General features: G+C 35.7%; 1 protein-coding gene across 3 annotated transcripts in view; it reads left to right on the top strand.

The window, feature by feature from the left end:
* The window catches only part of LOC113038308 (rho GTPase-activating protein 26-like), a 99,534-nt gene that overhangs the window by 41,864 nt on the left and 29,795 nt on the right, over positions 1 to 27,875 (top strand). For all 3 annotated transcript variants that reach the window (XM_026195627.1, XM_026195629.1, XM_026195628.1), the window contains exons 2-14: positions 5,472 to 5,567; positions 7,497 to 7,558; positions 8,790 to 8,861; positions 9,895 to 9,996; positions 10,843 to 10,953; positions 11,094 to 11,198; positions 12,095 to 12,224; positions 14,734 to 14,834; positions 17,776 to 17,870; positions 22,807 to 22,885; positions 24,433 to 24,469; positions 25,747 to 25,812; positions 25,905 to 25,979. In XM_026195627.1, the coding sequence (XP_026051412.1) occupies positions 5,472 to 5,567; positions 7,497 to 7,558; positions 8,790 to 8,861; positions 9,895 to 9,996; positions 10,843 to 10,953; positions 11,094 to 11,198; positions 12,095 to 12,224; positions 14,734 to 14,834; positions 17,776 to 17,870; positions 22,807 to 22,885; positions 24,433 to 24,469; positions 25,747 to 25,812; positions 25,905 to 25,979 (1,131 nt within the window). The remainder of the gene's footprint in view (positions 1 to 5,471; positions 5,568 to 7,496; positions 7,559 to 8,789; positions 8,862 to 9,894; positions 9,997 to 10,842; positions 10,954 to 11,093; positions 11,199 to 12,094; positions 12,225 to 14,733; positions 14,835 to 17,775; positions 17,871 to 22,806; positions 22,886 to 24,432; positions 24,470 to 25,746; positions 25,813 to 25,904; positions 25,980 to 27,875) is intronic.

Below are 27,875 nucleotides of genomic sequence, written 5' to 3' on the forward strand. Positions count from 1 at the left end.
CTCAAAAAGATGTGATGTGGATTACCTCAGAAAAAAAGAATGAAGTGCTTTATTCAGCAGAGATCATAAACATGAGTAAGTCTCAATAACAATATACACTACTATACCATTCAAAAGCTTGATGTAAATAATATACATGTAAATGTGACAGATGTAACAAACAATGCTGTTCTTTATCCCCCCCAAAAAACCTGAAAAGAATATTCTCAGCTCTTTTCAACATTAATAATAATAATGATGATGATAATAATAATAACAATACTTTTTTTTTTTTTGTAGAAAATCAGATTGTTTAAAGGATTTCTGAAGGATTGTGTGACTGGAGTAATGATGCAAAGCTAATTTCAGCTTTGAAAGTCAGCTTTGTTTGTTCCTAATAAACAGTTTAAAGCGCTATATACATAAAGGTGACTTGACTTGACTATCTCATTCTAATGATTTCAAACCACTGCCAAAAAAAGAACGTGTTTAGGAACATCTGAAAAAGTTGATGAGCATGATGATGAAGGATTTGGGAGGGCTGATCCTCCTTCATAGAAACAAATGTGATCTCCCTGCAGACAGCAGCTGATATCCGTTCCACACCAGCAGTGCTCCGTCTCATCCCAGGACAGGAAACTTTCCAAACAAGAGCAGATCTCATACTTCAAGCATTTCCATTTTCTCACTTCAACAAATTACATCAACGGCAAACATTACATTATAGAGAGGTCTCTGATAGTATCAGAAAATTAAATCGACTGTTTATGACATCACAATGGTTATTTTAGCTTAGAAAAGCCTCTTTGCAGACAAGGAACATGGTAACTAAAGCTCATACGTCACATAATGGCACGTCAGCAGCATTCCAGAGCCTTTGGAAAGAAAAATGCTGCATCTTTTAATTTGATTTCCTGTTGGCTTGTATTTTTGAGTGTTTGTGCATGCATATACAACTTTATGTGCTCATTCCTTCCTTGGACAGAACCACTGTTTGCTGGGTGCAAGGCAGGAAGCAAAGGACACTGGAAGAGAAAAATTTTGGCGAACTCTGTGTTCTTATAGCGCATGTGGATGTCAACAGAAGCTGCTTATTTTTAGCCCTGGTCACTAATTAAAGGGGTCATATGATGTTGCTAAAAAGAACAGTATTTTGTGTATTTTTTTAAATGCAATGTGTTTATGCCGTTTAAGGTTCAGAAAACACATTATTTTCCACATACTGTTAGGGCTGTGACATTCACCGTGACAACCATGGTCGGTTGCCACCGCGGTTGTCTACTGCCACCATCGGTAGTGCATGTGACGCCACGCACTCTATAACAAGCATAATACAAAGTTTTGTATACACGTGTAATAACAGTAATCAGGGCTCTAGAGTGCGACCTCATTTCTTAATGGAGCAACTAAAAAACTCAGACGTCGCACCAGTGCGACAAGCCATTCGAGGGGGAAGTCTCTGGGACTCTGAAAGTCTCTCTGTGGTTCAACAACAGACACTAGAGCACTGCATTTCAGCCCAAGCCCTATGGGCCCTTACTTTTTTACGCCCCTCGAGCAGGGCTTTGGGAAAATTTCTTACATCATAGTTCAGACGCGGGCTGGACCTCCCGCCTGTTTTAGACTTCTCCTTACTTTTATACAGCATTTTAGACATCCATCAATTAAAAATTAATTTCCGCAATGGTGGAAACAGCACGAGACCAAGCTACTGTGTCTGTCAAAAGCGAGTCGACAGTGTTTTTTGTCCTGCCTGCAGCAGTATGGTCAATATACATGCAATAGGCTTAAGCTTGCCTTGCCGCAAAGCACTGGCAAAAGTAATTGCCATAAATGTGACGGGGAAATAGTAAGGAGATATTAGAATGATTTAATAATAAACTAGTGTTTTTTGAGTCTGTGTCGCAAGGATGAAGTTGCTGATCCTGACTCGCCATCTCCCCTAATTAGACGTGCCTTTAGAGAGATGTGCATTTTTAAGGATTTTGATTATGAAAGAGGTCTTGTTTTCGATTTTTTTAAATTAAGTAGTCATTTACAGCTTTCTATAGATATATTTATCATGTCTGTGAGGCGTGTTTTCACTGAGTTTCGGTTCGTTTTAGTACTCCTGTTAAAGAAGAGACAACAGAAAGCACATCATGTTCTTTATTTTAAAAAAGCACAATGTTTTATTTTATATTGTGAGTGCACACTAATTAAAGTAGACCCTTTGCAGTTACGAATGATGTATTACTCTTACATCTATGAGCAAAAATGATGGCGTATCCACTGAAAAATATGCAAGATCTCCATATCCTGAAGCCTCTCCACACAAACTATTGGATAAAATGCACATTTATCTGGGTCTAATGTTTAAACATTGTTATATGCTTGAACTGTTTTATATCTATAGATTTTATTTTAGACAAGTTGTGATGATTTGAGAAGGCTAAATTGATCAAACATAGGCTCACTGTCTGATGCTGGCCGCTTGGTCATTACAAAAAAAAAAAAAAAAAAAAAAAAACTAAAACGTATATTTAACAACCAAAAAATACTCCAAACATTTTTCTAAATTAATTAATTAATCTAAATTAACGAAACTAAATATAATCACTTTGCTATTACATACAAAACTGAACTATTTTAATAGCTGAAACAGTATAAGCTGAATAAGCAGTATAAGTTCAAATCAGACACTAGAGCAGTGGGTCCCAACCTTTTTCAACTCGCGGTCCACACAACCAAACACATATGTTTGCGTGGCCCACTGCAAAAAAAAATTAACTGACCCCGCTATTGTTGAGTTAATAACTTAGTACTCAGAAGGTAGATGGTTAACTGTATTTATTGAATGAACTAGGGCTGTGCGATATGGACCAAAAAACCCAAAAAACATTGCGATTTCTTTGATCAATTTTGCGATTGTGACACACACAGATATTCTTTACAGACACAAATACAATCAGGATTAATTTGAAACATATTTCCAAAGGAAAACCAATTAGAACTTTATCAAAAAGTTGTAACGTCTCTAGAACAGACTTAAGTCAAAATAATCACTATAGTAAAGGTGTAACAAAATGTATAGACTTACGGCAAAAAATATATAAATAAATAAATCACGTGTCCAGGGACTTTTTTTTTCTTTTTTGCCATGCATTGTTCATAGAGCTCATTAATTGTAGCGGCGCCTCAGGTGTTGAAATAGATTTGTTATACATTATACAGGTTCACACGTTTGTAGTGCGTATACAGTATGTGTATGCGGTGCAGAAGCAAGCATTAATGTAACTTGAAAGCAATGTGACCGCAGAGACAGAAACAATAAAAAATATTAGAAGCGAGGCATTTATTGCATCCAGTGGGGACTTAATTACTGATTATAATGACTTATACTGTCTTTTTACGCATTGCGTATCGTGCTGTGTAAACATAAAACCATCGGAGAAACGACAGACAACAAGCTCTACTCTACATTCCTCAAAACTAGTGTTTAAATCTTCAGTGGCAAATCCTTTACATATGAGAGCGTACTTACAGACTGTGTGTCAGAAGCGCCAGACTGTCCTTGCAAAGTTGGAATTGCCCAACTTAGAAACAGACACCAGCATTGTAGGCTACTCTCACAGGAAACAGTCCTTGTCCTCTGCAAAATGTGCTGCACACATCTTGAACTGTTCAGGAACAGTGTTGTAAATACAACTTAACCACTGATAAAGAATATCTCTTTGGATCTTAAACTATAGTCTTTGCAACTTTACAGATCTTCTTTATTCACCAAGAGTTTGCAACACTCCAAATAGAAAAGAAAATTTTAAAGTGCATTGAATGACCCCTTTAAATATAATAACTGCTAAAATAACTGTGACCGTAGATAACAAATTAATAGCCTGCTTGTTGGGAAGTAGGGTTGTCACTTTACCCAGATATTAACAGTTGATCCCAATACTAGTAAAATTAAATGATAATTGATACCAAAGCAAAAACTAATATGCTATTGAACATAGCCATGAGATGTCTGTTGTATTTTTCTGCAATAAATTAACTGGTAATTGGAGTGAATTTTGTTAGTAGAGATTGTTGCATGTTAACCCTAACCCTGTAACTATTTTACAGTTTTGTTCATGTGTAGTAAAATATTTTGCAACATGCAAGCTTGGTAAGCCAAAGCAACCTATTGCCAAACAGAATCATATTTCTTTCCATGAAGAACTGGGTCAGTATGTTTCACAAGAAGTAAATTTATGTCCTGAAAAAAGAATAATGTATTTGTTACTGGCGAACTTGCCCTTGACTTGATTATCAATTGTATCACCTGTGTCATTTGTATTGGAGAGAGTTTGCCACAGTTTGCCCAAAGTGTGCTTTTGACACTTTGACAATAACACACAGAATGTTTGCTTCATATCGCTGTGAGCGATACTTTTAAAAAGAGCTGCTGAGCCAAATCCCTTAACAGAAGTCTTGGAATTTTACATTTTTATTATTATTATTATTAGTAGTAGTAGTAGTACAGGTAAGCACAAGTCAGATAAAGTTTTTTCAAGCATTTCTGCATTTTTTTAATTCTTAGTACAATACACAAAATTTCAAAGCATCAAATGTGTGTTGCATCTATATACATTTTTGGTCACACTTTAGTTTTGGGACCAGTTCTGACTATTAACTAACTATTAATTACGATGTTTGCCTCAATAAACTCAATAAACTATTTGCTGCTTATTAATAGATGGTAAGGTAAGTTTAGGTATGGGGTGGGACAAGGGATCTACTGTAAATATGCTCAGAATAAGACAATGATATGTGCTTGCTTTATAAGTACTAATAACAGACAATATGCTGGTAATGCATACTAATAAGCAACCAGTTAAAAGTGAGAATTGGTCCCTAAACTAAAGTGATTTGTTTGTTTTTTAATCACAGTAATTTCATGATGTTATTACTTTCAACCTATTCAATTAAATCTCTTTCCATTCAGTTTATCTGTCTTTTAATTCAGCTGATCTTAATAATTAAACAATCATATGAATTGTATAGATATAGATATAGATATAGATATATAGATATAGAATCTATAGAACTGGTTTGCAATTTCCAAATATGATGAATTCTTATTATAGTACAGTATATGCAATTTCAATGCAAGTTTCTTTGTTATTCAGAAGATTTTTACCAAAGTTATGACAATCTAAAACCAAGGGGTCTGCCTTCAATTTCTAATCTGATCTGACCAGCTAAATTCTCATTCCGTGACAAACTGTGTTTATTTTTAGGGACTCATTCGGTCTCTTCTTAACCTTCTTTTTTGGACATTTTCCCCCTCGCGTTCTCATTCCCTGACTGAACTCTTACTCACTTTGTCACATGTCTTGAAAGATCCAGACACCACAACGTTTCCAAAGCACAGTACATGTTCTCTCGCTTCCTGGCTTAAAACATTGTGGTTTTGTCACCTTGCGCTATTCTCGTCAGAGAAATTTTAACACATCTCATCACATCTTTTACAGATTTGTCCACTGCGAAGAGAAAGTTTGCGGAGTCGCTGAACGAGTTTAAATTCCAGTGCATTGGTGATGCAGAAACAGATGATGAGATATGCATTGGTAAGATCATAGCATTGTTTCTTTTCAATGTTTGTTGTTCCTTAGTGTATTATGCAAGAAACAAAAAGATTATACTACAGTTTTAAACCCAAAGCGTTTTTCAATGTATGCTGTCATACAAATGACATTCGTAGAAAGCATTTGAACTCAACTTTAAAGCATTTTCTTCATTGTTTCTCTGAAGTGTATCGGTTGAGTACTAATCGATCCATGGCCATCTGATCCCACTCCAGGTCTTGCACAATGTATTCATTACAAGCTTTTAACTGAAAAAGACAGGTTTTACTGAGCGCCATCCCCAACTAATGTTTCATTCAGCCCTACTATGTCACAATTAAACCAAGGCTTCAGCTTAACTTCTTTGTATTTGCCATAATTCCTCTTGGTGGTGTGGCATCAAAGGCTTAAGTGTTGGAACCTGTGGGAATGTTTGTGGCTTTCTGTAAGTCCTGGCACCTTACATGGAAACTTGCTGAAATGCTGCTTGGCTGAATCTGAAGAAGAAACATGTATTGACTTGCCTTTATTCTGATCTCATCTTCGGTTGCAGCCTTGCAGCTTTTCGCACATGAAAACTGTATTACATCTGGAGGTTTTCTTAGTAATGCATCCGCTGTATGTCTGAGGTTGTGTATCTTGATGAGTTTGCTACTTTAGTTATGATAGAAATTCTTGGGCTAAGCAGTGGAATCATCATTACTTTTGCACATAGAGTATGTTGGATATAATGGCCTTAATATTATTGGACTTTGCATAGCAGCAACCTAATACAAAGCTAAAAAAGTGCACGTGTAGTCATCTTGAAGTCTTAAAAGTATATTTAAAAGCACTGCACTTGCAGATAAAACAAAATTAAAGAAATAAAACAGTAAAGTGTCATGACTGTTTCTTAACACAGACTTAAAAAAAAGACACATTGTAATTGTCAAAATCTTTTTTTTTTTTTTTACTTTAAAGTACATTTTAAATCATGTTTTAAAGTACACTTGTTTTAATGTGTTGATTTGCATAATTTAGCACATGCAAAGTACTTAATTATATTTTTAACTGTAGTAGGTTTAGGCCCAGTTTCACAAGCTTAAGCCAGGACTAGGCCTTAGTTAAATTAAGATATTTAAGCAACTTTTACAAAAACGACATAGAAGAAAATATTACAGGTGTGCATCTTGACACAGATCAATGACACTGACATATTTTATGATATATCAGAGCAAGATATTTTCAGCATTTAAGTCTGGGACTAGCTTAAACCTGGTCTGTGAAACCGGGGGTTAGAGTTGTAATATCAAATACAACTTTAATATACAAATGTGTAATTGCAATTTACATAAATTACATTAAAGTATAGTTAGGTTTACCATAAATGCTTGTCAGTATACTATAATTAACAGAACTGTACGATTGCATTTCTTAAATGGGTCAAAAAGCTTAAGTCTTAAGTTCAACTAATTGCATTTACTATATACAATATTTAAAGTATAATACTTATTGATTAGATAACATGCAATCGAGTGTCTGAAAAACATTACACTCAGTCCACATATTAGTGTATTCTTTTAAAGTATATAACTTTTGGATTACGTGCTCTTTTTAAAAGGATGCTTAAGTAAAAAAAAAAAAAATGTTTTTTTTTTTGTAAGAGCACTAAACAAGCTAGCTCTGTGCTGTCACCTTCTAAAGGTTGTCACACAGACTTCTGTATGTTAAACATAAACCTGATTGCACAATTTAGCTGAATTGTGGTTTGGAAGGTGTTGCTCTTGGCTGGGTTTTGACTTTTGAATAACCATTTCTTACTTTAATTCTCAGGCTGTCTGTGGTGAATTATAAACTGACAAATGTGTGACTTCACTGCTTGAAGATGTAAATTAATGTAATGTGGTCAAGATGCTGTGTGTGATCATCAGTATTGTTTATTTTCTTTCAAAGCCAAATCACTACAGGAGTTTGCTGGAGTCTTACAGAACCTGGAAGATGAGAGGACACGAATGGTCAGCAGGTTTTTTTTTTCATATTCACCATCATCAGTTTCATTATCACTATGGTTATAACTAATAGTTCACTAAAAATGAAACTGACTCCCTTTAATTTCCTGAGTTTCAGTTTGATGGTATAGAGTTGTGTCATGAGATTTAGCTTAGTATGAATAACCCTTAATATACAGTAACATGCACTAAATTACTTAGTAGCAGATCTATACAGGTGGAGCTGGGGAAGGTGGAGGGTTTCTAAAGCGCAACTGTCATAGCAAGCACTAGCTGAGTATTTGAATGTTGATCTGCGAGCTCATTGGCTGCTGATACAAAAAGAACCAATCAGCTTTGGCTGGTGAATAATGATGTCATTACCTCAGATTCAGTTAGACCTATCATACTGCATCATCTAGAGTTTCATGACAGAACTTTATATTTGTTGTCAAAATTTTACGTACACCTTGCAGAATCTGCAAAGTGCCCCCCCCCCCCTCCAATAAGAGGGATCATACAAAATGCATGTTATTTTTTTTGTATTGTTCTGGATCAGATATTTTACATAAAATGTTAATATATAGTTCAAAAGGAAATAAATAAAAATAAGAGGACTAAATAAACGAAATAAAACTAAGAGTGGTATTGACATAATCTGACACGAAGCAGAAAACTATCACCTACTCTGAACTGTAACAAGCTTTGTAGCTCATATGTGTGATTTCGCTTTGACACGTCTGGTTTATGGTTGCCAAGCAAAGTTGCAGTTTGCTAATGTGTGGTCACACCAAAATAGTTGTATGTATGTTCAACATCTTTAAACATGGCCAATCCAGTCATGCTTCTATTTCATTACTAATGCTTCTTTTTTTTAATTCAAGTGTTAAACATGTGAAGCAACTTTTATGAATAATCTTTCGGTTTGGATTGCAATTTCCACAATTACCAGAGCAATCTGTGTGGTCATATGTGTGATGCACAGACAACTAATTGAGCAAATGAATAATCATACTGTTATGTCTACAGTATAAAGTCTTAATGATTTAACATGAAGCAGTACTAGGGCTGGGGGATTTTTCAATATATCTAAATATATATTTAACGTTAACTTTAAGGGATATAAATATTAATCCGTTTAAATAAGAGTAAGAAGTTCTCAAATGTATGGCAAAGAATGGGGACAAAAATGATAATAAATGGAGAGAAACGATGATGATGAATGGTACAAAGAACTCTGTGACTTGTCTCTCCTCAGATTGAAAATGCCAATGATGTGCTGATCTCACCTCTGGAGCGTTTCAGGAAGGAGCAGATTGGAGCTGCAAAGGTGCGAGGAGAAGTTCACATCGCTTTATGTCATGGTATTCATAGCAGAGAGAGGCTTATTGTTTGCAGTTATCAAGAAGTATCTAATTCGAAGGCGTTTTTGTCACTAATGATTATGTTACATGGTCAAAACCTGCAGATTAAATGCGGGCCAAGATATCACAGATCAGAGTGCTTCTAAGAAACTGCTGTAACTTGTTTAAACAGCACTGCCATCTGTTGGTAAGGATGTGTAAACACTTACAAACAGATGCAATAAATCTGTTTAATTTGACATGTAGCAGAGATTTGTGCATGCCTCAAATTCACATTCAGTTTTTTTTTTAAACAATAGTTCAGATTTATAGCCAACTTTACATCTCATGCATGCCGCTCGCAGGCGTTTGATTCCCTAATCACAAATTCGACTCACACACCCAGTGGCTTTTTTCCATTATTGTGGATGTGCATGTGGACACTTACAGGTGTCTGGAGTTCAGGGGCCAAGGCCCTTAAGAAAATTAAAGCAGAAAAGCAAACAATAAGCCATTGTAAAGTACACTTTATAAAGTACACATCACTTAAAAGTACTTAATACACAAATAGTGTACTTTAAAAGAATGTACTTACAGTAAGTGTGGAACTGAATGTAACGTTTTTGGACACTTAATTGCATGTTATTTGCAATTAAAGTAAAACGTGTTAAAGTTTACATTTATATTAAAAGCAATTGGATGAACTTATGATTTTAGCACACATTTCGTAATTACTTACATTTTACTTTTTTTTCTGCCGAATGTACTCACAAGCATATATGGTAATATTATGAGAGCTTCAGCATCCAACCCAAACACGCTACTTGATAAAGTTTCATTTTATATGTGTGAAACTACCCACTGTAACTGCTTTAAAAATGTTAAGTGCTGCATTTCCAGTAATGAATGTGAATGTATACATACATACATGCAAATCTCTACATATAACATTTCAACTTGTTTATTTGTTCAGCTTTTGTCATTTCAGTTTGAGTCAGAGTTTGCATTTTTATCCCATAGGAGGCAAAAAAGAAATATGACAAAGAGACAGAGAAGTACTGCACAGTGTTGGAGAAACACCTCAGTCTTTCTGCAAAGAAAAAGGAAGCGCACCTTCATGAAGTATGTTCTGCTATTAATGCTGTTTTACTTTTTGCATGTGGTTTCACTTAAAGATCATCAATCGTTGTGTTTGGCTTCCTATGAAACTAAACTGGGGACCGATACATTGAAAGGCTTGACTTCATTGTAATAGCGAAAGCATTTGGTTTGCCATTGTAGACATGAACTAAGGCTATGACGTTTACACGACAATGATGTAGTCAAAAACTGAAAAGTTTTCCCTTACGTTTTTAAAAAAGTTTCACGTATGCACAACAAGTTTTAAAAAATGATTTGCATTTACACATATCTGCGAAAACAGCCAAAAACGCTGTATTATGTATGCCAGACCAGTAGTTGGCGCTGTCACCTTATTAGTAAACAGTTCCTGTAGAGAAGAGATGGTTATATGTTGTAAATGTTGTGTCTCTGCTGTTGGTTGTAATATTGATGAAGTAAATCCAGACTTTGCTGAAGAAGCGTTAGCAAACTCTTGAGCATCATCAACAGTAACATGTACTCCTCCATTGTTGTGTGTGTTTGTTCGCACTTGCCTTTGAAATCAATGTCTACATACCTAACAAGTACTACACACACCTGTGAGGTCACTGTTTTCAAAATGTCTCTTTTTTGGTGTTTACACTGAAATGATAACGGTTGTGTTTTCAAAAACTTGCACTTTGAAACCCGTTTTCAAATGCTGTTGTTGTGTAAACGGAGAACAGATAAAACGCATCAAAAGTTTCCAGTTTTTGGCTGAAAATGTTGTCGTGTAAACTGCCCCTTAAAGCTACAACCCCCAGTTTGATTTTATGTATATTTGTATGTTTGTCTTTTTTAATTTTTAATTTGATCAAATCTACCCAGGCGGATAACCAGGTGGACATTGTAAGGCAGCATTTCTATGAGGTCTCGCTGGAGTATGTCTTCAAAGTGCAGGAAGTTCAGGAGAGGAAGATGTTTGAGTTTGTGGAGCCGGTAAAACTTCAGCACATTTTCATGTCCTTCTTTTTATATTATATTATATTATATTATATTATATTATATTATATTATATTATATTATATTATATTATATTATATTATATTATATTATTGATGGCTCTTTTTTGTGTGTAGTTGCTGGCTTTTCTACAGGGTCTTTTTACATATTATCATCATGGGTACGAACTGGCCAAAGACTTCAACCATTTCAAGACAGACCTCACAATCAGCATTCAAAATGTGAGTGCATTTCTTACAACAGACCCTCATAGATGCTGATGTCACGAATATGTAGTCTGTGTCTAATTTTTGACTGTACTGTACTAAAGCATAAAAGTAATACATTTGCAGGTATTTAGGAAACATGCTAAGTTCACATACCTGTTTCTTTGAATAACAATGCTACGGTTCTGCTTTGAAATGTGTGTTCCGTGTCAGAATGTCTGTTTCTGGTCTGTGTGATTCTGCCCACTGTCAGTTTACCCAATAGTATTCTGACACACTTGGGGTAAAACACAGCATACTGCAGCCATAGAAGCAAGCTAACAAACTGGGTCTGAGATCACAGACTCTACCCGACCTAAAAATCATCGACATCCACCCAAAAAGCTCTCTGACAAGAAGCATATTAAAACACACGTAAATCATAAGGCTCAACACCTTGCATTGTTAATTGCACTTGTTCCTGTGCATGCTGATCTGACAACCTGTGTGAGTGTGGAGTCTGAGGACGAGGGCACTGCAGTACCAGTTTCAGCCACTAGCTGTCAATAATGCATACTGCACCTTTAAGTAAATTGCAAGTAAATTGTCATATCTTGTTTGGAGTGAAGTCCAATCTTTCAGTATAGGATTAATCTTTCAAAGCCAAATCACTACAGGAGGTTACTGAAGTTTGCTCAAACCCAGTACCTGACAGGTGCAGTAAGTTTGCAAATAACAACTGCCATTAAAGTAGCCACTTCACAATGAGCCTGGTCAATGTTATATTTAAGGGGTGCAGTAGTTTAATGTATTTTGCATTGCAGAATTTTTTTGTTTTTGTTTTACAGTGGCAGGTTTTCACTAGCATTCTTGAATCTTTATATCTTTTTAAACAATCACCTTTTCCTTAAATTGTCTGTGTTGTACTTCAGACACGGAACCGGTTCGAGAGCACTCGCTCAGAGGTGGAATGCTTGATGAAGAAGATGAAAGAAAACCCGGACGAACATAAGAGCATCAGTGCGAACACAATGGAGGGATACCTGTTTGTGCAAGAGAAACGTAAGTTAAAAAAGTTCGGAGCTTTTCGTAGATTTCTAAGGCTGCATTTACACTGCAGGTCTTGATGCCCAAATCCGATTTTCTGACTATATCCGATTTTTTTGACGACACACTTACATCATCTTTTAAAAGTGTCCAGTATCCGATTTTTGCATTTACACTATACACTGCTGAAACTACCAAACGTAGACGTTCTGACCCGGAAAAGGAAGTAAAACAGCACGAAATACAATGGCTGCAGAGGCAAATAAAATAATACAGTGTTTTGCTTTCCACAATATTTTGAAAAGTCAACATACAAATCAGCAAAACATTGGTCTCGTATGGCGGAGAAAAAAGAGGAGCCCTTGTTACAGCCTGGGCGAATTTCGCGCCTATAATAAGTCATGTGATCTTAGTTGGTGGTGTCCCCCTGAGCTGATGTCATTTTTTTAATGATGTACGACTCGCATTTAGGGCCGTTTCATAGTCAACGCATCTGTACGCATACGCTTCGGCCGCCATTATGCGTCGGTGCGTAGCCAAATGTGTCGTCTTAGTTTTTGATACGCAACGCGCCAATTCACGCAATACTATGCGTTGCCGGTGGGGGGCGACATTGCAAGTATTGTACATTAATTCAAGTATATTGTGTTTACAGAAGAAGAAGGTTTGAATACAATGGCGGGCGAAGAGGAAAAATTATGCGAACTTATACGTATTCATCCACATTTATACGATAGTTCATCAGCAACAGAATACACTCCTCTTCAGTTGCCATTGTGATCTGAATATCACCCGACTCTACTACCCCCTGTTGCGTGAGCGGTGTGTTGCATACACACATCACCCGTGATGCTTGCATTCACTGTTTAGACTATGAATGGGAGCGCGTCGCTCTTGTTGCTTGCTCGCGTTGACAATGAAACGGCCCTTACTGGGCAATATCCGATTTGTCTGCTTACATGGATTCATATCCGATTTATTACCACATATGAATGAGGCCTGAATCCGATCTGAGAACATCGGGATCCATGCGTTTTTTTCCTGCTTACACGTTCACCGGTCATATCTGATCTGTGCCACATGAGAGGAAAAAATCTGATTTGGGTCACTTGAACCATGCAGTGTAAATGGGGCATAAGAGACAACTAACTGATCACCCTGGCTTGTGGCCAATGTAAAGGGTATGTGATGATTTGTGTGTGTGTAATTAAAATAATTTGTGAATGTGTGTGAGCTAAGTTTTTCTTTGCTTGTCTTTTGGAGCCAAATTAAAGAATAAAATGTGTGTGTGTGCCCACAATCCTAAATGGCAAGCCAACATTCAGAGAAGTCTCTGTTCACATTGACACAAAAATTGTGGCAAAACAGCTTAGTAGCCCCACTACCATGAAGCAATGAGATTGACTTCGTTCAACATCATTTGCGTTCTCAAACGACTTGTATATTTGTACACAGATAAATATTTAGCAATACACCTGAAATGTAATGTATTTTATGCTTATTACTGACTCTAAGTCAGTGATCTTATATCCCTAGGCTGGTGTTATTTTTATATGATTTAATTGCTTTACTATCCACAGTGCTTCATGGGATAAGTATATTGTCTTGTGTCTGTGAAAAGAAAGCATGTTCAGTTTTCTCCAAACTTTAATTTAATCACAGTGGTTCACGCATGCATCATAGAAGTTCATAAATAAAATTTCCAGCCTGCAGCGCTGAAAGGTTAATTCTCTATTGCCTTTCAAAATAACATGCTCTCTTCACTAAATCCTACCCTGAACAAAAACATTGGTATTAAAGAAAGAAAGCTTTCTTTTTCTCATTTTACCATGTTTTTACATTGTTTTGAGCTTTATTATCGAACCATGTTTCATGAGACTGATACCTGCGTGCTATGCACTGCAAGTGCACTGGTGTACCAGGTGAGCTAATGAGCAAGTTTACTACAGCAGACAATCCATACACAGAGAGCTGAATGTGTGATGTCCATTAGAAAAAAAAATTGGTTTACAAATCATGCACTATGGTAAATGTATTTTAAGGTGATGATAGCAAAGTGTTATGCAAAGAAATTGCAAATGAAAATTAGAATTTTGGCCCTATAATCAAAATGTGTGTGAAAAATAATAGAAGTGTTTGGTGTTTTACTGTCTTTTATTTCTTTTTCTTTTTTAAGTACATGTAAAGGCATGTTTTTGCAATGAATCTGTGTTGGTATTTCATAGCTTTGAGCTCTTCCCTATTAAAAATGTAATGAATTATTATCACAATGGTGTTGAATAAATGGGCAGCAACTGTCAAGCTCTTGCACAGTATTGCATTTCACTTCACTCTTCTCTTTTCTTTTCCATAAATGCTTCAAAGTTTTACATAACCAAAGCCTTTAAAGAGTTTACCATATCATTCATTTTCTATCACACGCAAAAAAAATAGTTCCTGGAGGCACATGAACACTAAATTATTTGATTTATATATTGTTATCTGTCTTTTTCTTAAATGGCTCACTGATTTTTTACCAAATCAGGTTCCTTCGTGTACACGTGGGTGAAGTACTACTGCATCTATCACCGAGAGCCCAAACGCATGACCATGATGCTGTTTGATCAGAAGTCTGGGGCCAAAAATGTAAGTAGTTCTTTTTTTCTCTTTCTCTATCACAGACAGTCCCTCTCGCACCCTTTCATTCAGCAGTTTGTGTAACCTTTGGCACAGGCCACGTGTTTGTTCCTCATGCTGGCATTGACGAGACTCTGATCTTGGCATCGTTGAGCTGGCACCAGTGTCAGCACCTGGCTCTGTGCCCGTCCCGTCCCGTTCTCCACAGCCACACACACAGGGTCAATAGCACGACTCTCGCACCAGGGACTGCATGCGGCGTGATTACATTCTGACCAGACCCCTGCTGCTAGACACACAAACCTGCCAATCGCAAGAGAGAAGCAAACAGAAAACATGAATACAGAGTCATATTGTTTCATGATTTGCATGGTTTATTCTATTGCTGACATATTTACGAGGAAATGCACATTCTGTTGAAACGAAATCCATTTAATTTAATGTGGGTACATTTCAGACATAAAAATAGTTTGGGAATTTGAATGGTTTCACTGCAAAATGCAAAACTGTGACGCTTCATTGGCTGACGCGCTTCACTCAGCAGCTGCTAAAGAGTATTATGAAATAATGTATTTTTATTTAATACTCACTTTAAATTTAACAGTATTATAACACTTTATTTATTATTTTATTTATATAAAAAAACTAAAGTTCAGTAAAACTATTATTATTATTATTTATTTGATAATTATATTTAATTGGTCACACTATGTGCAGTGTGAGCACCAAACCAAATCTCCAGGTGCTCTCATGAGAACAGACTGAAAAACATATGTGCACCCCATATATATTTACACGTTATATTTAGTGCTTAAAAATACATTTCATTCATCAAATTCATCAACATTTACATTAGAATTAGAATCCTGTTTTTTAATAAACATTAGCAATTAACATTCTATACATAATATACGTTTGCACATTTTTCATTTACTCTTCTAACCCAGTGTTTATGTTTTGCATCTGTGACAGGTCATTTACAACAGTCATTTAAAGCTCATCCTTCAGATAGTTCAAATGATCATGCTTACAGTAAACAGACTTCTAATGGAGGCTTAGCAGGCAAATCTGCTGGAGGGATTACGAGCAGGAATTACAAACTCATATTTTTAAGCACACTGTTGTTAGATAACACATTGACTGCCTGTCCACCAATCTTCAACATATTTGGCATGATATTATCATAAGTGAGCTATATAAACTGATCAGCCACGACATTAGAACCACTGACAGGTGAAGGGAATAACATTGGGTTACACTTTAGCTTGAGGACCAGTTCTCAGTATGAGCTATTATCTATGACATGTACCTCAATAAACTTGCGTACATGACATAATGTAAGTCTAAGGGATTTTTTTCAGCTGTTATAGGCTTAAACCAAATGCCCCAGATCTTGAAGGAAATCCGCACTGAGAAACTCATCCAGCGGCCGCAGCATCACGATTAGCATCGGCATGTTTACATCCTAACAGGGTGGCATAGCGCTTCTTGTCTCAGCCGTTTTAGGCTGTTTCAGTATCTGAGGTCTACTAAAAGACTCAAAGGCTTCAGGGCTAAAGTGGAGAGAGAAAAAGCAGGTCTTTAGGAAATTTTATTCATCCACATGAATCTTCCCATTCTTTTCTCCTCTTCTTATAGCTAGGGAATCAGTGAAGTCTTATATTGCTTCTCTTGTTGCCCTCCGACTGAAAATTACAACCCAAAGCCACACATTGTGGTATCGTATCGAGTTTTGTCGCGGTAAAAAGTGCCAGGAGCTCACCGAGTGCAACTATTTGACGTCATCAACGCACATATACTGTGCACGTAAAATAATGGCGCCTCCCATAGTTTAAAAACTATCATGGGTTCTCTACTACATATTTCAATAAGAGACATAATTTATGTTATATTAAGCTATACATGTCTAAATACCCGGGGATCCCTTTAAGGCCCGTTCACACCAAGCATGATAACTATAAAGAATATTAAAGAATAGCAGAGTCCACACTACAACTATAACGATAAAGTCACAGAGAAACAATTTGGTTGGAATCATTTTCAGAATGATTCAATCAGCCAATCAGAATCCATCCTGCTATAATGAGCTCTAGAATTTAAAGTGGCAGAAGCACATAAACTTAGAATAAACAGACGATATCGTTCGCTGGTGTGGACGCTAACATCGTTATCTTTATAGTTATCGTTCTTGGTGTGAACAGGGCTTTAGTCTTATCAAATTGTGTGGCTCGTTGAGAAGAGGTGTGCTATTACTGTTGTGATTGATAAGTCATGTTTGTAGCACAAACAGTGTGGGATGTGTTTTGCACCAAATTGTAGTACTTCAGGTTAAGGGTTTGAATGCTTTTATCACTAAAATATGACCTTGTCCCAAATGGTGAGTTTATTGCATATATATATATATGCAGTCTTGCAGACTTATTGTAGACTAGACGTCCTCACAGGGATCCTTGTTTCACCTGTCCAGACATTGCATTCTGTAAGCATACTCCGTTTGTTTAGTATCTTGTCGATGCTCTAGCATTACACTGTCGCCTTTTCTGCAATGTGAAAAGAGAAAGAAAAACTAGACAGATGTCCCTTAGCAGAAAGACATCATAGAAACAATTAGACTGTAAGTGAGGTGATCACTGAAGGAGAGAACGACAGCACTCTGGTAGGAACTCCAGAGGTATGTGTGTTATGTGTTGCTAGTCGGTAAAGGAGCTGTGAAGTTTTGGATTAAAAATAGCTGGCCGCATTTGAACACCCATTCCTTGGCCACGGTTTGCAAGGGAGTAACTTAACACTATCATTAATTTATAATCATTTATGTGATGACAGTGTAGTTGGTAAATATAGAACATCTGGTCACATTTTCCTGTTGGCCGTCCAGGCCCACATAAATGCAGAATAAGTGAAATGTGCTGACAAAATTTGGGCCTATAGTAAACCATGTTTTTCTTTTCAGGTAGATGAAGAAAGCTTTACGCTGAAATCTTGCACCAGAAGGAAAACAGACTCCATCGAGAAGAGGTTCTGTTTTGACATTGAAGCCGTTGATCGGTAAGTTGACTGAGCATACCTGCCACCAGGTGGCGCTTTGGTCCACGTAACATCCAGTGGGAGACACACTTCCTGGCTGCTGCACAGGAAAGAGGGTGGAGATTTGGAGTAGTTCTTCCTGGCATGAAGAGAGTGCACTGTAGATAGCCTCAACCTGTCATAACTGTTGCAGTAACTAGGAAGAGAGAAATAAAGTGGCCATCTTATGGGTTGTAGGCAGGGGAAGGGAACCAATTTCTTACATACGTAAAAAAAAAAAAGATGCTGTAAGCCCTGATGCATTTATTTTAAATTGAAATTAAAGACAATTGTAATATTGCAAAAGGTTTCCATTTTAAATAAATGCTGTTCTTTTGTACTTTATTTTTGTCAAAGATTTCTGTAATAAAAAGTGAAGGAAATTATTTTTAAAAACAAACACTCTATTTAAGGTTTATAATAAGAGCCAATATTAACAACTAAGCCAAAGCAATGTTTGATAATGATTAAGCACCATATTAGAAAGATTTCTCAGGAATGTGATTACGGATTTCCGTATTTTCCTACCTCTGAGGGACGACCCATGTGATTTGCATAGATAAATACAGTATATATATATATATATATATATATATATATATATATATATATATATATATATATATATATATATATATTTTTTTTTTTTTTTTTTTTTGGTGGGTGGGGGTAGGTTGGTTAGTTTGAGATTGGTAGTGCTGTCATAAAATTCACAACACAATTATATAATAGGTGACAGTTACTACATGCTACATGTCTGCTGTTACAGTACTGTTTTAGTTGTGATTCACTGTTAGTGCTGTGCTTGGTTTGAGCCACTTTATTTTGCATTTGGGAACACAACATTCGTCATTAGAAATGGTTATAAATCTGTTGTTTATAAAGAAGTTTCAGTGTCACATAATCCTTCAGAAATCATGCTAATATGCTGATTTGCTGCTCAATAAACATTTCTCATTATTATCTATGTTAAAAACAGTTTGCTGCTTAATATTTTTGTGGAAACAATGATGCACCTCAAACATTTGTATAAGATTTAAAAAAGAGAGAGAAATTAATAATTGTATTCATCGTGCATGAAAGTGACAAAAAGTCAGAGCCGGACAGTAACGGAATACTTAAGTACAATTTTGAGGGATCTGTACTTTACTCGAGTATCATTTTTGGGAGTACTCATGACTTTACTCAAGTACATTTGAGAGGCAAATATTGTCACCTTTACTCCGCTGCATTTTTATCCATAACCGTAAGTACCCGTTACTTCTTCGGTCCCGTCCACACGGAGTTTACCCCAATCCTTTTTTTTTTCTTGTCTCAAGGAATATCCGCATGACTGCATCCACATGAAACTACAAAATAATGTAGTAAACATGCCAGACCAGCATGTGGCGCTGTAACTCTGCCACACAGATACACTTAAAACGGAGAATAAGAGAGGGATTTGCTCATAAACCTTGCGCGTGATACACAAACAAACATGGAGCAATACATTTATTAATCTGTGTTAATGTTAGTTAATAAAAAGACAATCGTTCATTAATGTTAATTGTTAAACGTAAATCGTTAATTGTTTGTTAATGTTTTTGTTGTTGTTACGTGACGAATCGGTGGATGACTAGGGTCGAAACGTGGGCTGATGACGCCAACGTTTAAAAAAATATATTCGCCATCCAAACAAATATTACACATTAATGTAAGCTGAGCATTTGCTTTGATGTTCTAGAGTATGCAGTGTGTTTAACACATTCAGGTTCAAATGTGGGTGCAAAAAATCAGTTAAAACTCGTCACAACGAGGAGGTTTGTCAGAGCGTTGCCATTGTGCTATTGCCTTGTGGGCAAGTGAGAAATGTTGAATAAAGCATGCAGGACATTTCTGTACATAAATGTAAACACTGTGGCAGTAGTAATGCAATTTTTAGAAAATGTACTCTTGTACTCAAGTTCTTTTGAAACCAAGTACTTCAGTACTTTTACTTAAGTAGACATCCAACTGTAGTACTTTTACTTGTACTTGAGTAAAATTTAGCAAGGGGTATCTGAACTTTTACTCAAGTAATGAAGCTTGGTACTCTGTCCACCTCTGCAAAAAGTGAGTGAAGACATTTACAATGATTTCTATTTAATAAATACATTAACAAATTCAATTAATATATTTGATAAATGCAAATAAATGCTGTTCATAAATGTTATATTTATCAAAAAATCCTGAAAAATAAAGTGCAGCAAAATTGCTTTCAACATTGATAATAATCAGAAATGATTCTTGAGTTCTAAAAGATCATGTGACATCGAAAACTGGAGTAGTGATGAAGAAAATTCTGCCTTGCATCACAGGAATGACATTACATTTTATAATATATTAAAATGTTTTTTTTTTTTTTTTTATCGCGATCGATCCGATGAGAGAATTTGCCGTATATCTTACAGCCGATAAATAATGCATTATATCCTGCAGAGACACTTCAGATGCACACTGTACACATGATGGTTTTTAATTGCTTGAAATATCATTGGAAACACTTCGAAAAGGAAAATACAGGGAACTGCAAAGCGTGCAGGGCAAGTCTGTCATATTATAATGAGATTATTAGCTATTGTAGAATAATGTAACACAATCTTTGTTCGCCCCGTGTTTTAGCGCAATGAGAACACTATCGTAATAAAATGTTATGAATTCTTTCGGTTTGGTTTCTGCATTTCATCGCGTTGTTGCTGACCATGTCCATCCCTTTAAGACTAAAGTGTACCCATCTTCTGATGGCTACTTCCAGCAGGATAATGCACCATGTCACAAAGCTCAAATCATCTCAGACTGGTTTCTTGAACATGACAATGAGTTCACTTTACTCAAATGGCCTTCACAGTAGCAATGTGTGTTTTATTAAAATCGTCTTAAAATCACAATTTTAGAGTGAACGATTTCTAAATTGCTTTATAGAATGATTTTTTGCAGCCTCGACTTCCCGCAGTATGGTATCCGAACCAATCAGAATGCAGTGCGCCTAAATGAAGTTCGAGAACAGAACAGATTGGACAGGCATACAAATGTAACTCCAGGTTCACACATTCTGTCTGTGATGTGTATTTCTTCTGCTCCCATGTTAACAGATCAGTGTGTTCACACTGCACGTAGTAAAAGATGCGGAAGAAGTGAACAGAAAAGGTTAGAAACAGAAAGGTGCGAAAATATTTAATATCTAGCACGAGCATAGAGAGATGTGCAAAGGACACAGTTTGAGCGAGAGGAGAGACACGTTTTAAGTGTGCACACTCATCGGGCGAGAGCAGCGTGGATCTGATCACCCACACTTCTGATTTTGTGGGAGAGCAAAGGAAATCCGCATGCGAGCAAAGAGATTTGTGCTCACCCATTATATAAATGTGCTTTCACGCTACAATAATGCGCTCTAGACATTTGTCATTAAAATAATGCCATACTCCAGGACCAATGCATCTGTAGGAGTCATGCAGCGATAATTTCCACAAGGAGTCTATTTCTGCTGTGCTGCAGTGCACACACTGAATTAAAGAAACAGTGAATGTTTCATGTTAAAAATGAACATGGATTGACACGGAAATGTAGTAATTACACAATAAATGCATATAATTAATGTGTACTGTTTCACAGTCAACACATGGCTTTTTGACTAGATTTAAAACAAAGAAAAATGCACTTTTAGATAAACAAGGTAATAATAGCATGTGTGTAAAAATCATGATTAAAATCAATATTATATATAGTGTTTTTACTTGAAAATATTTATGCTGATACTTTTAAAAAGAACAATGACAAAAATAGTCATTAAGAATGGGGTAATGCTATGTAGTGTCTATAGATGTGTCCGGGTTAACTTCTCTTTCCACACCAACATCTACAGTACTCTCATAAAATACTCTTTTATAGTTGTGTGAACACTTAAATCATTACTATGGTAACCAATACCAGATGTTGATGGCATTATTTGAACGAATGGGACATATTTTATGATTTGCTAAATTAAAGTACAGACAGTCCATCTTTTATCAGTCCAAACCCTTTTTCTGCTTTAACGAGAGCCAGTTTACTGTGCCCTGTGTTGGAAAACCTCTTAATATTTGAGTATGGCAGCTCTATCAGTAAATCAGAAGCACACACTCACACTGCATTAAGGTTAGGCCATGCCAGGTCAGGCAGAGTTATGGTAATAGAACTAGGTCTGTTTAATTGACTTAAAAAAAGAAAACCCTAATGGATTTACAATGTGGTAGTCCACTGCTGGTGTGGGGGATGATGTTGTTTTGTGTATGCAATGCTGAGTATGTGATTTCCTTTTTTTAATTGCAAACATATGGGAAGGTGTTTGCATAGTGTTGACAGTGAAAGTGACGTGACATACAGGAATTCATACTCTATTTTTAACCCATCCAAAGTGCACACACACAGCAGTGAACACACACACACACACACACACGTTTGTTTTTGTGAAAAGTGGGGACATCCCATAGGCATAATTTTTTTTTTTACTGTAGTTTAGTTAAAATTATAATCAAGAACTTTAGCTGTGATAAAATGTTCAATACATCCAAATAAGTTTACTTCTTTAAAACATAACAAAATATTATAAAATGTATTTTAATTTGACAATATTAGTTTTTTTTTAATGTATTTAAGTGTGTAAAGAAATCATAAAAATAATAAAAATGTACTCTTTAAGTGCACCTTCAGTGCAAGCGTCATTTTATGTACTTATTATTGTAATATCTGCAAGAACAGTTTTTTTTTTTTTTTAACTATAGTTTTAAGATTTAAAGTACACAACAAGTGAATGTTGAATATAGTTACGTACAATTATTTTTCACAACTGTGTCTCAGTAGATTTTTAAGAAAACGATTTCTTCTCCTAACATGCTTGAGTGTGGATGTGTGCATGTTTCAGGCCTGGCGTGATCACCATGCAGGCGCTGTCAGAGGAAGACCGCAGACTCTGGATGGAAGCCATGGACGGAAGAGAACCGGTACTTTATCTGAGACATCAGACATTTGTCTCGCTCTTAAATATGATAGGGTTAATCTTAACCCTTTAACTGCCCCACCAAGAAAAAAGCATTTTTTGTTTGCATTTCTTATCTCCTTATGTCATTAGTTACCACACTCAATGTATTTTTTTTCCAACACGTCCCATAATTTTTAAAACATTAGCTTAGCTTTTCTACGTTTACCATAAAGTGACAACTCAACCATTTGGTTGAGCACATTTTTGAAAAATTATTGAAAACATACTAAAGTTTTTTCATGGCACCAAGTAAAATAATTTTGTAAAGTTAGGGCTCTTACAGTGTAATATGTCAAAAAAATATGCTTACCTTGCAAAATTTCACCAAAAACAGTTTACATGGCAGGAGTGATTTCTTTCTCTCTGACATCCATCAAAGAAGAAGTGTTGTGACAAATGCTGTTGATTTTTTTTGGCTTAACATACCTCTACCGGATGGTAGAGATGGCTCAATCAGCTTGAATTAAGTTAGGTACTCCTCTCAATAAAATATAGTGACTCAAAATGTGCTCAACCATTTGGTCGAGCGGCAGTTAAAGGGTTAAGAACATTTCACATACTTGGCACTGCTGTGCATCAGAGAAAGTGCAGTCTAATTTTGAATGTATATTCTTGAAACTTACCGTGTCAAATAAATATGCATATTCATGCTTCTTTATTTAATTTGAATTCAAATGTAGTTGAGAGTAATCTATAATGTATTGTAGGATGATCTAGGTCCTGTTCTATAATCTAGTGAGCTGCCCCACAAGAGTACTACCTACATAGGTTGTTACCTTTAAGGACAGCATGCTAATTAAATGGGACATAATCAGTTACTGATTAAACATTCTTTAGGCATCAGCTCGAATAGTGCTTATCACAAAAATACACAGGACGCTTAACAAACTGATTTCAATAGAGTTTGCTGTTAGAATACTGCTAGACCCTATTTAGCATGAGATAATTCATTGAGCACACAAATATCTTGTTAAATACTAAACTTTCTATTTATTTGATTATTTTTTATTAACACTAATTGGCTTTGAATTAAATATCTAGTTCAGTCATAAAACTCTAATGGTGCAGTTCTTCTGAAAACCTCCACCTCCCTCAGCTCCACCTGTCTAGATCTGCTACTAGATTTCTACATGCCTATATAGAAACACGCTTACAATTTGCAGAGGCTTGTCATGATTAAAGATAGATATAGAATTATATTATATATTCATAATCCACATTTGAGTCATCCTCTATCTTAGATTTTTTTTTTTTCACTGAGGTTCACTAGGTTTTGTAACATAACCATGATGTCTTAGCATGCTAGATTACTCTTTTAATGTGACGAGGCTTTTCGAAAGCATTTAGTGAACAGATTATGCATGTAAAATAGTGCCGATGAGGCAGTGGTATTGTGTGCTGTGATGGCTTCTCAGCTGGTACCGTAGAAATGTACTTGTTATGCAGATTTTTTATTTATTTCTTTTAACAGCCATTTACAGAACTTGACCAAAATGTGTCCTCTTTCAGGTATACACCTTGAATCGTGACAGCCAGAATGAAGCTAGTAAGTAGTGCTATTTCAGTCCTTAAAGGTCCTATGACATGAAAATTTCACTTTCTGAGGTTTTTTAACATTAATATGAGTTCCCCTGGCCTGTATATGGTCCCCAAGTTTCTAGAAATTTGAATCGGTGTAAAATTGAGATTTTTCTATCTTTCTCTGCCTTTGAGAAAATGGAAGCTCAAACGGGCTGATCTTGAATCTCCTCGTTGTGACGTTGTAACAAGAATTGTTACCTCCCCTTTCTCTGCTTTGCCCGCCCAAATATTTACATATAATTCAGTCGCAATGCACAGGCGTTTCAAACAGACTTTTATGATATGGATTCGACAGCACTGGCACAAACAGTGAGTAACAGTGTTCATTAATGCCTGATCTGTGATCAGTGATTTCTGATGGGTAGCTAATCATTCAAGTTCGTTTAATACTGTTTATGCATCAGTGAATCAAGCCAGTGACTAAACGATCAACTTCACGTTGTTTCTCTTAGTAGCATGAAACAAATCTGTTATTTAAATTGTGATTAAAACCACAGAGAGCCATCAAAGAACGCTCGCTTTTTTCCGGAGCTGTTACACATCGCAAGTATATCTGCACACTTGCACAAACTAACGTTACAATGTTATGCTGCACAACGGAGCTCTTACTGTATTCATGTGTTTGCTGTTAGCTGTGGTGAAAGCATTTTGTGAGAGAAAACGTGTTGCAATAATGACGAGATCACTGCATCCACGCGATAAACAGACTCAGTCTACTCAATGCTCATCACTGCAGCCTTTCATGTGATGGGAAAAGATCGAAAAAATAATTATATAATCAACACTTCCACGATTTGTTAATCTCGACAGCTGTAATATATATATATATATATATATATATTTGAGAGGGGTTTCACATGTAACATGCATTCGAATGCAAAGATGTCAGCCAATCACAACAGTTGTGGTTTACTCGGAGTCTCACAGCAGACACGCCCCTTCAATCAGAGCATTCAAGCCAGAGGGTTAATGTCAGGATATGAAAATGCTTTTTATTTCTAAATTTTAAATGTAAAAGTCATACTAACAATATAAATACACCTAAGAACACATTAAAAAGCATTTAAAGAAAAGGAAATTATCCATGTCATGGGACCTTAATAAATAAATATTGTTTAAAAACTAAACATACTTCTGTTGAATCACACTTATCATGCTGCTTTCATGTTGTTTATTCCTGTTTGTTTCACCATGAAGTTGCATTGATGTTTTTTTCCTCTCCTAATGAACTTTCTATTTAAGTGGCTCAATTGGATGTCATCGGCTTCAACATTGTCAAAAAATTCATCTATGCCATTGAAACCCGAGGTACAGCTCTTGTTGTTGTTCTGTTCAGAAGTAGAGGTCAGATGGTGACCAGTACACGAGTAAGTGTGACAGTCTATGGTTTTCTCTAACAGGTATTGATGAACAGGGGCTATACAGGATCGTCGGTGTCAGCTCCAGAGTGCAGAAACTACTCAGCCTGGCCATGGGTGAGAATCAGCACTCCGCTGCTGGTGGTCGTTTTGTTTGAATGAAACCAGGAGAATAACATGAAAAAGAATTTATAATACAATTAATATACAATTTCTCAGCCTTAAAATGGTTTTGAGTAACACAGTGTCTGTCCTGAGAGCGATCATATGGCTAAGTCAAAATATGTACACTTTTTTCACATTTCTTCTGAATTTATAGAAACATCGTAATGCACTGTACCAGTACTATGTTCTTTTTGGATACCGAATGCTTTATTGAAATAGCCAAAATCACAGTTATAGAATGCACTCCTACACATTGGCTTATTATAAATGAAACGGAAGGTGGGTCAATGGCATACAAGGTATATTTTTTTGTTGCAATCTAATAATTTATTATTTCAAGAAAATGCAAAATGCAACCATACATTGGTTTGAATACTTTACATGTTGAGCATTTTTTTTTTTATAGGGACATAAAGTCATAAAAAGTGCACTTTGTAATAATGTCCAAATAATTAAGTTCTATTAATCTTTTGTCATGCTTTACAAGTACTTTTAATTATAAACGTAATATTACATTCAAAGTAAATATTTTAAAACTACTAAATACATCATGTACTAAATTGTACATAAACTTCGTCATTACAAATGGTAATTACAAATACGTTTTAAATACATGACATACAAGTTTGAGTAGAAATTGCATTGAATTTTAATTCATATTCAAGTATACCAAAAAACGAACTGCATTTTATATTAATTTATATTATTAAGCATTTTCAGAAATTGTTGAATAAAGTGTTATTTTTGTTTTTTTGGGGCACAAAAAGTATTCTCATAGCTTCATAACATTACGGTTAAACCACTGATGTCACATGGACTATTTTATCAATGTTCTTGGTACCTTTCTGGATTTTGAACGTGTCAGCTGGGTTGTTGTCTGTGCAGGGTCAGAAAGGTTTCAGATTTCATCAAAAATAGCCTTACTGGTTTGGAAATGCATGGAAGTGAGTGACAGAATTGTCATTCTTGGGTGAACTATCCCTTTAATTGCAAATAGCATGGAGTTGTGTTATAAAGCATTACATTCAATTTCACACTTAATTAGATTATTTTAAAGTTTATTATTTCCATAAAAATAATTATTTTTAAACTTGCGCTAAAATAAGGTATTCATGAATGTTGCCGACACCATGTGTCATAAAAAAAAAAAAAAACGGAAAATAATATAAAGGTTCTTCAAAACCACATAAAGCCAGCATTTATAGAATAGAGTACATTTCTAAGAAATTGACACGTGTTAAAAATAGTTTTAAACCAGATTTTTAATATGTTTTCCTTTTCTTAGTCATGGATATTCTTATTTGTCATTGACCCTGGTAACTAGTTGTCACAGTGATCACTAGCATTTTTTAGACAGCTTTGTTAATTGTAATGTGGGCACTCTAGTTGTCACATTAATTATAACTGTAGACAGCTTTGTTGATTTATAATGGAACGTGTCTTGGTTTGTCGCACTACTCCCATGCAGTGTAGACAGACACAGTATATCGATTATTACGTTACAGACCTAGTTTTTTTATGATGCATTGCTCTCGTACAGACAGATATGTTGATTACAATGAATTGAGCTTGCTTTTGGTCACTATGCCAAAATTCATGCATGCCCTACCATATTACAATATTTGTACTGCACTTTTAAAGCACATCTGCCTCAACTAATATCATACAGACTTATTTGAAGTATTATATTTGTGTTTAAAGCTTCACCTTGTAAGGAACAATTATTCTCAGTGGCTTGAGTAAAAACGCAGATCTCTTCACATGCAGAAAGGGACAGGAATGCTGTCACACCCTGCGGTGGAAGCAGAATGAATAGATTTTATTGACTTTGTTGTGTTACTCACCAGA

This window comes from Carassius auratus, chromosome 21 (assembly GCF_003368295.1).
Source record: "Carassius auratus strain Wakin chromosome 21, ASM336829v1, whole genome shotgun sequence".
In the NCBI taxonomy this organism is placed as follows: Eukaryota; Metazoa; Chordata; class Actinopteri; order Cypriniformes; family Cyprinidae; genus Carassius; species Carassius auratus.